At 35.4% G+C, this 13,567-nt stretch overlaps 1 protein-coding gene and 1 long non-coding RNA gene across 2 annotated transcripts; one reads left to right on the top strand and one right to left on the bottom strand.

Annotated features, from left to right (window-relative positions):
* The first annotated feature begins 1,415 nt into the window (after nucleotides 1-1,415).
* On the top strand, nucleotides 1,416-2,624 carry LOC148923454 (uncharacterized). The gene has a single exon (XM_089061500.1). It carries the CDS (start codon nucleotides 1,416-1,418, stop codon nucleotides 2,622-2,624), a length of 1,209 nt encoding a protein of 402 aa, XP_088917626.1.
* Nucleotides 2,625-5,612: 2,988 nt separating this feature from the next.
* On the bottom strand, nucleotides 5,613-7,445 carry LOC125204246 (uncharacterized). The gene is made up of 3 exons (XR_007173524.2): nucleotides 6,095-7,445; nucleotides 5,916-5,991; nucleotides 5,613-5,833 (listed from the first exon to the last, which is right to left on the bottom strand). It is a non-coding gene; the product is annotated as an uncharacterized LOC125204246 (long non-coding RNA).
* Between the last annotated feature and the right edge of the window lie 6,122 nt (nucleotides 7,446-13,567).

The raw sequence follows: 13,567 nt of genomic DNA, 5'->3' as shown, positions 1-13,567 counted from the left end.
TAAAGCGGATATTGAGATATCTTGCAGGTTCTGTGGATTATGGATTGCGTGTTGATCCTGTTGCTCCCTCTCTGATAGGGTTCTCGGATTCTGATTGGGCAGCAGATCCCGATGACCGACGTTCAATGACAGGTTATTGTGTTTTCTTCTGCAAGACCCTTGTGTCGTGGTGTGCGAAAAAGCAAACAGTTGTGTCAAGGTCGAGTACAGAGGCCGAGTATCGAAGCCTGGCGCAGGTCTCATGTGAAATTGCATGGCTCGGTTCACTTCTTAAAGAGATCGGAGTAAAACTTAAGAATGCACCTGTGGTGTGGGTTGATAATCTGAGCACAATTGCTCTAGCTAGTAATCTCGTATTGCATTCTCGCACAAAACATATGGAGCTTGATGTACATTTTGTGCGAGACAAAGTTAGAGCCAAACTGATTGAACTAAGACATGTTCCTACTTTTTATCAGATTGCAGATGTTTTGACAAAGCCATTGAACAATCAATTGTTCGCGAAGTTGAGGAACAGATTGACCATATGTCCTCTATCCTCGCTCAAATTGAGGGGCAGTGTTAGCGTTACAAGCTCAATGGATCAAAAGATCACAAGTGTTGATGAAATTCAAAACCATGAGGATATGAAAGATCAAGAGTCTGCTGCCAATAATTGAAAGAGAATGAAGAGCTGAAGCAATATCTATAGTTGCACCATTATTATCCATAATTGTAAATCAACTGTTATGAAAGCTTTATGCATTCTAGGAATTGGATTACACGTACTGTAACTCTATATATCTTGTCTTCCTTGACTAAGATATTAATTCTCTCAATCATTTTTACAATTAGAAGCATACTTGTCTTCTCAGTTATAATTTAATCTGGTTTTCTTCAGTTTCCCAATGAAACATCGTAGATACAAATACAATTGTGATGTCTGTGATAAAGAGTTTGACATGACATGTTGGCTCTATTTCTGTGATGATTGCAGATACTTTGCACATCTCAATTGTGTTGGATCAACAACAAAACAAGACGTTTTGTAAGGGCATCCGCAGTGGTGCGGACGATGCATCATCCGCCACTGCAGCATCGCGGACGATGGGTTAACCATCGTCCGCACCCGATACATCGTCCTCGGACGATGCGCGGAGGATACCCCATCGTCCGCCACTGTGGACGACGCGGACGATGCTCACGCGTTTTGTTTTTTTTTTTCCAATTTTTTCTTATTTAAACACTACAATTCTCTACCATTTCACACACTCCAATTTCACATCTCTTCAATTTCTCTTCAATTATTCTCTCTCATCGTCTCAAAAATGAATCCCGACGACTACGATTTGAGTACATCGGATGGCTGCAGACGGGCCTTGACTCGAGCCTTGTTCGATGCCGTTAATGAAGCCAAGGCGGAATGCTTGGCACAAATGCAGCGGGAGCAGGCGGCGGTGGCGCGGGTCCCTCGCCCGATACGACGTCGGACGTATGTCCCCCGCGAGCACGACGTAGCGCACGAACGTCTGTTCGCATATTATTTTGCTGAGAATCCAAGGTGGGGCCCGAATGTTTTTCACCGACGTTTTAGAATGAGCCGAGATCTTTTTCTCCGCATTATGCACACGTTGGAAGGACGTGATGAGTACTTCCAGTATCGAGAAGACGGGATCGGCAGACCCGGACTTACGCCGTTGCAGAAGTGCACGGTTGCGATCCGCCAGTTGGCCTACGGCACAACAACGGATATGTTCGACGAGTACCTTCACGTCGGGGAGACAACTAGCCGCGAATGTCTCAAGACTTTTTGTAAGTTAGTTGTGGAGGCTTTTGGCGACACATATTTGCGACGCCCAACTGCTGATGATTGCCAGAGTTTGATGTGGATGCACGAGACGGTGCACGGCTTCCCTGGGATGCTAGGGAGCATCGACTGTATGCACTGGCAGTGGAAGAACTGCCCGACGGCGTGGAGAGGCCAATTTACCAGTGGCTACAAGGGCAGCCACCCTACGATGATCCTGGAAGCCGTCGCTGACCACCGCCTCTGGATCTGGCATGCCTACTTCTGTGTAGCCGGGTCGAACAACGATATCAACGTACTCAACTCGTCCACCCTATTCGTCGATCAGTGCAGGGGTCGCGGCCCGGCCATCGAGTACACTGCCAACCGCCGCAGACATCATATGAGGTACTACTTGGCCGATGGCATATACCCAAGGTGGCTTGTTTTTTTGAAGACGATCAGCTGCCCAATTGGTGAGAGGAGAGTCTTGTTTGCGGCAAAGCAGGAGTCCGCGCGGAAGGATGTGGAGTGGGATTTTGGGGTGCTCCAACCGCGGTGGACAATCGTGAAAGGTCCGACGCGTTTCTGGTACAAGGAAGTCATCGCCGACGTCATGTATGCGTGCATCATCATACATAACATGATAGTCGAACAAGAACGTGGACATGTCACCGATTGGGTGGATGATGAAGCCGGATCTAGCTCCAGCACGGCGACCTCGCCTGTCACTCGAGGATTACCGATGGGCTTCGGCGCGGTTCTACAGCGACAGGCCTCAATGCGCAACCAACAAGACCATACTCAACTCATGACCGACATGATTGAAGAAGTTTGGAACTGCAACTGCCGCCGTTGAGAATTTGTAGTTTTTTTATTTCGTATTGTAATGTTTTAATTTTAATGAAATGAAGTTCTCTTTCCAAATTTTGAAGTATTTAAATACTCAAATAATAGATAAAATGCTTAGGGCGGGCTATAGTCTGCCCCACTGCAGGTGGAATGGGCGGAGGATAAAATGCTGACGTGACGGTGCATATGGTGTCGCTTAGGTCATCCCACTGTGGATGCTCTAAGACATTCTTATCGATCATCTTGATATACATAATTTATTAGCCACAAGTGAGTTTCGTGATTGCATTGAATTTCATGACTTGTTAATTTCAGGAGTATAGATGATCAAAGTGATGTGATCCAATTCCCATTAGCAGATCATGATATTTGCAGTATGTTAATCACACCTTTTGTGATTAGAGAGAAAGGCAGTGATGATAACTTTAATGTGAATGACATGCCAACAACCACAACTGCATTCAATTATCACAAACATCCTTTGAGTTTGGTTTCACAATTACATCACCCTCAAGAAACGGTGTGATATTTGTCACAGAGAAGTTTATGACATACTTTGTTGTTTGCCTACGTTGTGGAGATTCAATGTTACAGAAAAAGATGTAATTTCTCAATTTGGCTAGTTCATTCATTTGTGTGTGTATATTATGATCATGTATTTTGTTGTCGTAATGGGCTTAATATATGTTTATTTTACTTGCATATATTTAGTACCCTGCATGTTGAGAAACCAAATGACGATATAGTTTTAATAGTACACAATTTTATTTGAAGTCATTTTGATAATGTTCAATGACAAAAGGAGCACTTAAATTAAAACTTTTTTTCTTAATTAAAATTTCATTTTGTCAGTTGGGCTTTTGATATCTTAATTTAAGTTCAACTGTCTATTTATTATTCACATAAACGTTTGAAGAAAAAAAAAATAAAAAGAGTTATTATTCACATGTTGAGTCAAAATGGGACATCAAATAAGGGACGGATGAAAACTTGTTAAGAAGGATATTATTCAATCTTTGATTTTAAGATGTGAAATAATGTATTACAATTTACAAATATTTAATTAGCGCTAAATCAATAAGGTTAACTTATAGAAGGCCCACTATTAACTTTGGTGAGTATACATATACATCTACTTTATACTTTAAAAAAAGATACTAGAATGGAGTATTAACTTGTGACACTTACATACCATATTTATTCAACTAAGCAAACACAAGTCTCATTATAATTACAAATTAATTTGCACTACTTACAAACACATGCATCTTCCATTTGCTGGTTTCAAAAATTGTTAATAGCTGACTTGGGTGCAACAATTTAAATATCATGATATATCGTGATATATGTGAACAAAGAACTATATTCATCAATTATTGGTTTATTGTACCATTATTAAACAATCTCAAGTTTTGTATTATAATATTGAAATCTAAAATCGTATTAAAGGTTTATTTTCCATATTTCAAAGGTATTGACATAATTTATTAATATATAAAGTGAGAGTTTTTGAAAAAAAAATTTAAATACCAATTTTGCCCTTTTTGGCGGGAAACTATTCACTATAACTGCTCTTGGTTGTATTAAAATCTGTACCACTTATTGAAAATTGTGTACAGGCCTATATATGTTAAACTGTAGACCTACATTTTATGTTTAAGATGCATGGCTATTTTTGTTAAGAAAAATATTACTACGGTTTTTGAAAGTGGAAGCATTGAATACGGAGTATTCTATTACTACAAAAAAAGAATCAATTCTTCCATTTTACAAGCTGGCAATGATCCATTCTCTACTCTCTCCAAAAGATCTTAACCTGACAAAAAAAAATAGGAGTAGATTATACGTTTAAAATATCATAACAAATAGTACTATTATATTAGTACAAAAAATCAATTCTTACATAAACCTGAAAATAAAATCTACTATATCTAAACTTTTATACATAAATTTAAAACATAAAAAAATTTCCTGAAAAAAGTTAGCTTTATACAAAGCATGACATTAAAATTGAATGGATTCTCTAACAAAGGATTATGTTCTACGTGAAAGAAAAGAGATTAGTAACTCTAATTAAAACTGACTTGAATGCCCTATTAATTAGAAATAACATTCCTTGCAAATTACAAAGGGAAGATTAGTAGCACTAATTTAATTAGATTGAATTTGGGATCTGAAAAATAATTAAATTTGACGTGAAAGAGTAGTAACTCTAATTTAAATTTGACTTGAATAAAATGATTCAGAGACCTACCTAATCTACATTATGTCTAAAATAACTATAATTAAAATTTAAACTTAACTTGAACGGGTCTAAAACATTCTTTGAATTTTGAGTGAACCAATTTTAAAACAATACTTTTAATATAATACTACGATTTATATCTTTTTTTCTTCTTTCTTCCTATACTTCTTACTCCTTGCTATGTGTATTCCTACTCCATGCTAAGTATAGACTTACAGAGACTACCATGTGTTGTTGTAGTCCGTGATCCTTTTGTAATGATTTTATAGACCCCAACCTCCCAAATTTCCAGGCTTTCTACGCCATTTTCCAGATTTCATATTCTCACCTTTTACAGATTTACTCTGTTTCATTGAAATTAATGTTCACAAATTTATATTACTCTAATTTAGGTTTATATATGAAACTTTTTTTTTTAAAACATTTACCCAACAATTTTTTAAAATTTTAAATTGATATAGATTTTTGTATAAAATTAGATATAGATTTCTACTCCTATTTTTTAAAAATTTCGATTATTCTAATTAAGGTTTTTACTGAAATATTTACTTAATTATTTTTTATAGTTTAATTTTTTTAATATTATTGTAATACCCGCACCCTTACTTTTCTTTTCCCTCGCCATTTTAATATCGAACTAAGGATGTGAAGTTCCCCGTTCATGAAGAATTAATGAAACTCGAGCTTTTGTTGTGAATTTTTTTTAAAACTTTTAGTTACAAGTAAAAGCTAAGTAATCAATTGAACTAAGAAATTGGAAATTTACATTGTAGAATATCATGAATTTTCGAATAGCGTTACATAGGCAATAAAATGAACAACTAAAAAGATAAAATGTGCATGGAACAAATGGCATCGGGCCTCTTCTTCCGGGCCGAAAGTCGCGGCCCGTATCTGATCGGCCACCGGGCCCAGGGCAGCGAGCCCACTCTCCGAGGCAACTAAGTGGCAGCCAAAATTGTTTCTTCCTCCTACAAGATAAAAACAAGTGTTAATTGCAAAGAAACAAGGGAAACTAAGGAGCTACTATTAGGAGAAAAGAAACAACCCTACTTTGATAATAGGAGACCAAAAATTCACCAAAGAGGGCAAGTCAAATTCTTTAATCCTTCACACCATATGGCAACACCTGAAATGTTTATGTACCGGTCACTAGGTGGCCATATGAGAACAAGATGAAGTAATCAGCCAAGTACCTAGTACTACAAATAACATAAATGCATAGTCCTTACCTCCTTAGTATACCACCAAATTCTGTTAAAGCTACTGCAAGAATCAAAGAAAAGGGAGATTTGATGCAGGAAAATAACAAAGAATTACAACAGCCCCAATTAAGGCTACACGAGTACACATCTCTGCCTATATAAGCCACACCACATACCACAACACTACTCTTTCCTCATATTTCGAAATTCTCTAGCATTAGAGTGGTAAGTTGAGAGTGAGAAGGAGCAAGAAAGGCTATTGTGAGCTTAAGGTTTAGGAATCTCCTTCCAACAACAGCAAGGAGGGCAGCCAACAAGCAAAAAGGAAATCACCAAACCAAGGTAAACACCTCAACACCCCAACACCTTATCTTGCATCATGTTTAGAACAATCACAACATAGTTCAAGAACTTAGTAGCACAAGTGTTAACTACACTAAATCCAGAATCATAACAAGTAGTGTAAGGAAAACCATAGTCTGCCTCATAAGGCCAAAATCAGTAGCTATTATGCGGGACTCCACCGGGACAAACAATTTCAAGAACTTAAAATCTCACAAGCTGCTGCCTAAGCCTTTTCACTAATAATATGCTAAAAGATGAAAGAAATCTAGGACAAGAACATATGTTTATCAAATGCAAATACCCCAGCAATGAACACAAATAAGATTTTTCCCTTTCCAGCCATCAAAACATCACCAAATAAGCTCGGAATCGAACGAGTAAATGAGGAGAAATAGATTGGAATAAAAGAATTAGAACTTAGCTTAGGCCGAAGGGCTGTTCGGCAACGACGGAGCTCCGGAAAGTCGACTACGGAGGAGGCGCTGCCGGAGCAGCAGCGTGAAATGGCGATGGCGTTGACGCCGTCGAAGGGACGTCGAGAGTGGGCCAGAGTCGCTGCTCACCGGAGAACTCGACGGAAAGAACGAAGCGGCGTGACAGCCACGTGCACCCCTGCACGGCGGCTCCGCCTTGAGGACCAGCTGACCGATCGACGCAGCGGGACGAGGCCGCTAGACCGCGAGCTTCGAGGCGACGCCTCAGCCCCACCGGTGAATTCGCTCCGCCGTGACTCCACCACGAAAGAGAAGATATCAGTGCGGTGACCGAGAGTTGAGATGGAGGAGACGAAGCCGGCGAATCGCCGAGAAAAGAAGAGGGAAGAAGCCGTTGCTGTGTTTTCTAAATTAGGGATTTAAGAATGTGAAATTAGGGAAAATTGGAAAAGTTGTGTGAAACGGAGAGAGAGGACGGGATCGGTGATGCTCCGGCGATGCAGAGAAACGGCGATTTCGCCGGAGAAAAGAGAGGCGTGAGGGAGAGGCGCCGCTATTTCTCTTCCGAAGTTAAGGATTTTGATTTGGGGGAATTTTGTTTTTGAGAAATGAATATAGAAGAAGAAGACCGATGGATATGAGAAACTTGTTGGGCCTGCCTCTTCTAAACTTGTTGGGCCTCTCTATTAAAAATAAATATGGACTTAGGAAATGTTAGAAATGGGCTGCCTTGTTTTTAGAAGTTAATTATGGAGTTGGGCCACCAACTAAAATAAAAGCATAGGCTAAGAATTTAATTAAATCATGGGCTCTCCTATGTCGTTGATTAATTAATTATTGGTCCGCTAAATATTTCCACGAAGCTAAGTTAAATTTCCGGACCTTAATTTAAGTGCACGAATAAATACTTTTTGTTTCAGAATTTTATGCGCTAAACGATGAATAGACCTCGAGTCTATTTTAGTGCTTGAACAAAATATATAGGAGGTAACGCTCTTTCGTTAAACGAATAATTGGTAGACCTCCACACCAAACTAAATCGCAAGATTTATTTAGTGCTCAAGGACTTCTCTTGAATTAAGGAAAAGGAATAAAACGATCACGCACTTAGGATGCATTCATGTTTAAGCTTAATGGATATCTCAAAAATCTAATTAAGTATCATTTTATTTCCTAAAGGGACGTCTTCGAACGTCGTCTAAGGCCAAGTTAAGGAATTTACGGAAAGAGCTTTAGCTTTTGAGGTGGGCATTCTTTCAAAACGTGATTTCAGTATGAAAATGTGATTCTTTGCTCAAGTATATTGTCATGCCATGTTTTGTTTTATGATTACCTATCTGCTTGGCTATGCCAATTTAAGTTAAATCGAATTCGGGTCCCAGTAGGGCCGCAAACCCTACTCGGACTAGTGTACATATGAGGGGACCGTGAGCTAACAAAGGAGTTGGCCGGTCCAGTGACCGTCGTGGAATGTGGCCACATTCCCGGTTCACATCAGTTTCAGATATGGTATATCCATGTTATGTGATTGCGCAATCAAAATCTTTACTAAAGGAAAAGTATTTAGTGACTCGGGACTTTTAAGTAAAACCCCGTGATCACTTAACTGTGGCATTGACAATTTAAAATAGAACTGTTTTTGGCAATGTGCCCACTGAGTATATCAAATACTCAGCCCTGCATGTTATTTTCAAATGTGCAGGTTGAACGTGTACGAGGAGGCGAAGGTGTTGGGACAAGACTTGTAAATAAGTAGTTAGGTAACCCAAAGTAGCATGTCTTCATACGTGCTATTTTGTCTTGGACTCTTCCGCTGCAATCTAGAGTTATGTGCTAGAAAGCTATGAACTTAGTCTTGATACTCTGAACACGTTTTGACTATGTACCCATATGCCTTTGATACTATTGATTTAAGTGATTTCATCCTTTATTGTTGTCCCTTGATTACTGAGAATTGTTTAGTCGCGAAATAGCTACGCTCACTAGCACTAGGGAGTTGTGGTCGTGACAATTATTATCTGATAAATCTTTAATTTGTTATACGGAAGGTCTTTTGCAATTATTGTGTTTTTCTGGGGAACATGCACAGTTTATTTAAAGAGCAGGCTTACCTCTTTTTTTCCTATAAATACCCATTTAGGCGCTTCTCCTATAAATACCCTATTATTCACTTTTAAAATCACTCATCGACTGTTCTAGCAACTTAAAGTTTAGGTAGTTCAGTTTTATACCTCATCGATTCTATTTCCAAATTTCTTCTCTCTATTCTCCTTCAATGAGTCTTCTCCATTGCATGTGTTCTTCTTTTCTCATCTCAAACCTGCAACAATGAATTAGTAAATTTTTTGACTAGACTTTCAGTTGCTAAATTCATTAAAGGGGAATGGAGAAATTGAATTTAGCAACTGAATTTATGAAAGGAGAGAATGGAAAGTTTAGGTGCTTCAGTTTTTTTATACAACCTCATAGATTCTTGCTTTTGAAACTTCTTTTCTTCTTTCCCCTTCAACGAGTCTTCTCTCTTCCCGTTGCATGGGTTCTTTTTTCATCTCAAACCTGCAACATTGAATAATATATTTTCTGAAAAAAATTAGATGGTATAGTTTTTTCTCCATTCATCAACTAGCAACCGAAGTTTAGGTACTTCAGTTTTCTTATACCTGAAGAAGATTTGTAACCATTTATTTTCCTTACTTTGCCGCCATCTTTATTGTTGTTTCTTTAATTTCAAATTGGTTACTCCAAGTTCACACTTAATTTTTCCACTTTAACAAAATCAGGTTGATGCTATATGTGTTGCTCAGTTAAAAGGAAAAATGGATGATGAGTTCTCAGTTTGTGATGACGAGATTAACAAGAAGAAGAAATTGGTGATTGTGATATGAACCGTGAGAAATTTGTTATTTCTACGGTGAGGTGAATGCTCTAAACAAGAAGAAATTGGTTATTTCAACCGAAGTGACAGATTAGTGGTTTATGTGTTTTTATATTTTAATTTGCAGCCCTTTTTTAAATTATCTGATTGTTCATCTCAATCTTTGTTGGAAGCCATTTTTGTTTTCTGTCTTGGATTTTGACATGAATTAATAGTAATCAAGCTGTTGTGGTGAGCAACTTTATTATGTTTTATTGGCACAGCAATAATCTAATTTGAAGTTCTCTACACTGCTGTAGAAGTTAATGATGTAGTACTATCCTTTATGATCCACCACTATCTATACAATTGGTAATTGTTAGACCATGTGTTAGGTCATTTTCTAATTTGAATACTTAAATGAAGAACAATTTCTTTTTCAAATAAAACTTGGCATAATGGTCAATTTTTTGGTGTTTTACACCTATAGTGGTCCAACTTAAGTCAGCAGTACAAATTGAAAGAGTATGGACAAGACATTAATGTGTTAAGTTTCAACAAATTTTTTCAGCAACCAAGGTAGTATATGGCAAATTTTATGTTTTTTCACTATTTTAAATGTAAGACTAATTTAGCTATGCTTTTGTGTATAGTGATTGTGTTAAGCAATCAAGAATGAAAGAATTTTGCTTTTTGCAACATATTAATTTTGTGTGTCAACTTATCACACATTTGAATTTATTTTGAGCTAGAAGTGTACCTTGGATTTTGATGTTTGTAGTAATCATGCGTTTTGTAATTGTTGAAGACTCAAGAAACCCCCCTGTCACCACTTCATATAACAAATTCTGTCAAAATTTGTGCATTAGTAACTAAAACTATGTAAGTTTAATTTTATACTACAATGTTTTTTAAGCTGGTGCATTTTTTTCATGTTTAGTTTTTTTGCAATCTAAAATGATGGCTATAAAATATCGTTACCTTAAATAAAACCTTTTGGCCAGTATCTAATCCAATTTTATGTTTTGCATAGCCTCTCAAATTTTGTAGCACAAGCCTCCGTTCTTTCACCATTTTGTAGTACATGTTGATGTTAGGACCTTTTCGGCCGCCTTTCTCAATTTTATAGTACTCCCTCAATCTTTCAAGAGAAAATATTATACTATTTATATTAATGTGAGAGAGACTTTTTTCAAAAAAGGATGTGTGACATCTTTCGTGGGACAAATTAAAAAGTAAAGTGTGATATCTATTATGAGACGGAGGGAGTAGTATAATTGGGCATTCTGGTGATAAAAAAAATTAACATGGGTATGCAACGTATTATTTACTCATTTTTATAATTGGGTGATGGGAAAAAACCTACATGGCTATGTTACGTTTTATTATCTTTTGTTTTTTATTATTGTTATAGTAATATGTTAAAAAGTGTGAATTGTTATCCTTTGTACTCCAGTATATATGTAAATGTATTAGGAATGGAACTTTTTCAACTTTTTCATGAAAGACTTTTATTTTCAACACATTTTTATACTACGTTGAAATATAAGTTTGTTAACTAAATTTTTAATCATATAATCTTTCTGTTTATGTAATTTAAAATGCATATAAGTATTTTTTTAACAGAAGTGGATAAATCCGTTGAAAGTCGTATTCTTATAACTTATAAGTGACGTTGTTCATGGTGAACAAAATTCATAATATTGTGAATGAGTCAATGGGAGTAATTTCGTTTCGTCAACTTTAAATTGAGACGACGGTAATTTTTTTTTCACTCTTTGTTTTGAATATCATTAAATTTGTAAATGCATATTCAAATGTCATTTTTTAATGAAAGACTTGCCTTAATCGTTTTTTATGCATTGGCATATAAGTTTAACTAAATATTTAATCATTTTTTTTATGTAATTGGGTGTGCAAGTGTGCAAATATATAATTTCTTTTTACCATACAAGTGTCACAAATTTTTGTGATATAAAAATCACTACATGTATATTTGGATAACTATGATCATCACTGGATTGGCTCGAAATGTTATTTTATTTTTTCTTTTTTCTTTTGTATTTTATTTTTATTTTATAATTGTTAATACCATTTGATCCAAGATTGTCATTCAAATTCCAACGACGACAATTTCCTTTTGGTCATGTCGTATGCAATGACGATTAACAAAAGTTAAGGTCAATGTGTCTCTCATAATGGATTATTTTTTAAAAAGTCAGTCTTCAGTTCACATAAATTGTATATTGATGTATCAAGAGTCACAAGTCGCACATTTTCTTTTATTTGTATATCTTATATCTTATTCTTACTAATCCATACTCTTTGATCCATAGTCGCACTGCACATCTCCTCTTTGTCATTTGTTTTATTTTATTTTACTCAAATACCAGAAATTAAAATTGTATAAAAACGTTGGCCAAATATGAAATGTTTCATTTAAAGTGGGTTGAGAGAAATACATTTCTCTTTTGTTATTATTTATAATAATTTTAATTGTTTATAGTGTTATGAATACTTATTGTAATTAACACATATCCTTAATTATGAACATCATTAATATTCTCTTTATCCTCTTTTTTTAATCCTCTTTTTTAAATCTACTTACCTTAGAATTTATCTTCATTATTTGAAAATTTTATGTCCCATGCATAGCACGGGTGATGATACTAGTTAAAGTTAAAAGAAGGGTGAAAAAATAAAGGTTAATATATAGACTCTAACAGCTGCCTGCTTCCTTCCAGTCAACTAGTGTTCTTCCATTCTTCCAACTTCCACCAATTATGATTTAGAATGTTATTTGGAGGCTAGTACGATTATATTTAATTTTGAAAAAATAACAACATTTTGATCATGATTTCGAAATATAATTTTATCAGAGATATATATTATCATATTTTGGTTCTCAAAAAATAGGAAGCATGAATAATTACATGTGTAGTTTCATAAATTGAAGAGGCTTTTTCTCAATTTTGAGTAAATCTTTTACTTTTTGATGGATATTGCTATTTCATCGTTCATTCTCAGATATCATGAATTAATATATTAAATGGTCATACGAAGAATTAATCAGCGCTGATATCTATCATCTTAAATATCATAATTGTAACAAACTCATGCATTAGTGTTAATTAAGTACTAGTGTTTTTCAATCAAAGACACTTGGCTTCCGTCGTGTTTCATAAGGTTAACTTATAGAAGGCCCACTACTAACTTTAGTGAGAATAAATATCTACTTAATTTATACTTTAAAAAAGATAATATTAGTTGCTTTGTTATAAATCTAAGGACAATTCTTTTGTAATGTAGACGCATGCATGTGTATGTAGTGGTTTTAACTTGTGATTGTTACAAATTAATTTGAATTACGCACACATACGTGCATCTTCCATCTGTCTAATTTCAAAAATTATTAAATGTTGATTTGATGCAACAATTTAAACATTTTTTAAACAATTTAAACATCATGCTATAATTATATGCAATTATTATTCTTTTATATATATACTATATATATATATATATATATATGAGCTAAGATCTACTATATATTCATCATTTAGTAGTTTGATTACATTATTAATTATTAAACAATCACCAGTTTTATAGTATTAAAAATACTGAAAAGTATTGGAGGTTTATTTAATTTTCCATATTTCAAAGGTATCGCATTCAAGTTAAAAGAAGGGGAAACTAAATAAAGGTTAATTTAGGACCCACAAAATCTTATTCGAAGAATATATATGTTTAGAGTTCTTTTCTTTCATGTCAATCTACCATTACTGTAGTTTTAGTATATACTTTTTGAGCATGCATGTCTATATATTGTGGTTCTTATCCCACCCAACATGTATCTATAGCTCTCCA

The sequence above is a fragment of the Salvia hispanica genome, chromosome 6, assembly GCF_029641045.1.
Source record: "Salvia hispanica isolate PSC_SH4W2 chromosome 6, Shi_PSC_v1, whole genome shotgun sequence".
In the NCBI taxonomy this organism is placed as follows: Eukaryota; Viridiplantae; Streptophyta; class Magnoliopsida; order Lamiales; family Lamiaceae; genus Salvia; species Salvia hispanica.
This window is presented reverse-complemented; position numbering and strand designations above follow the sequence as displayed.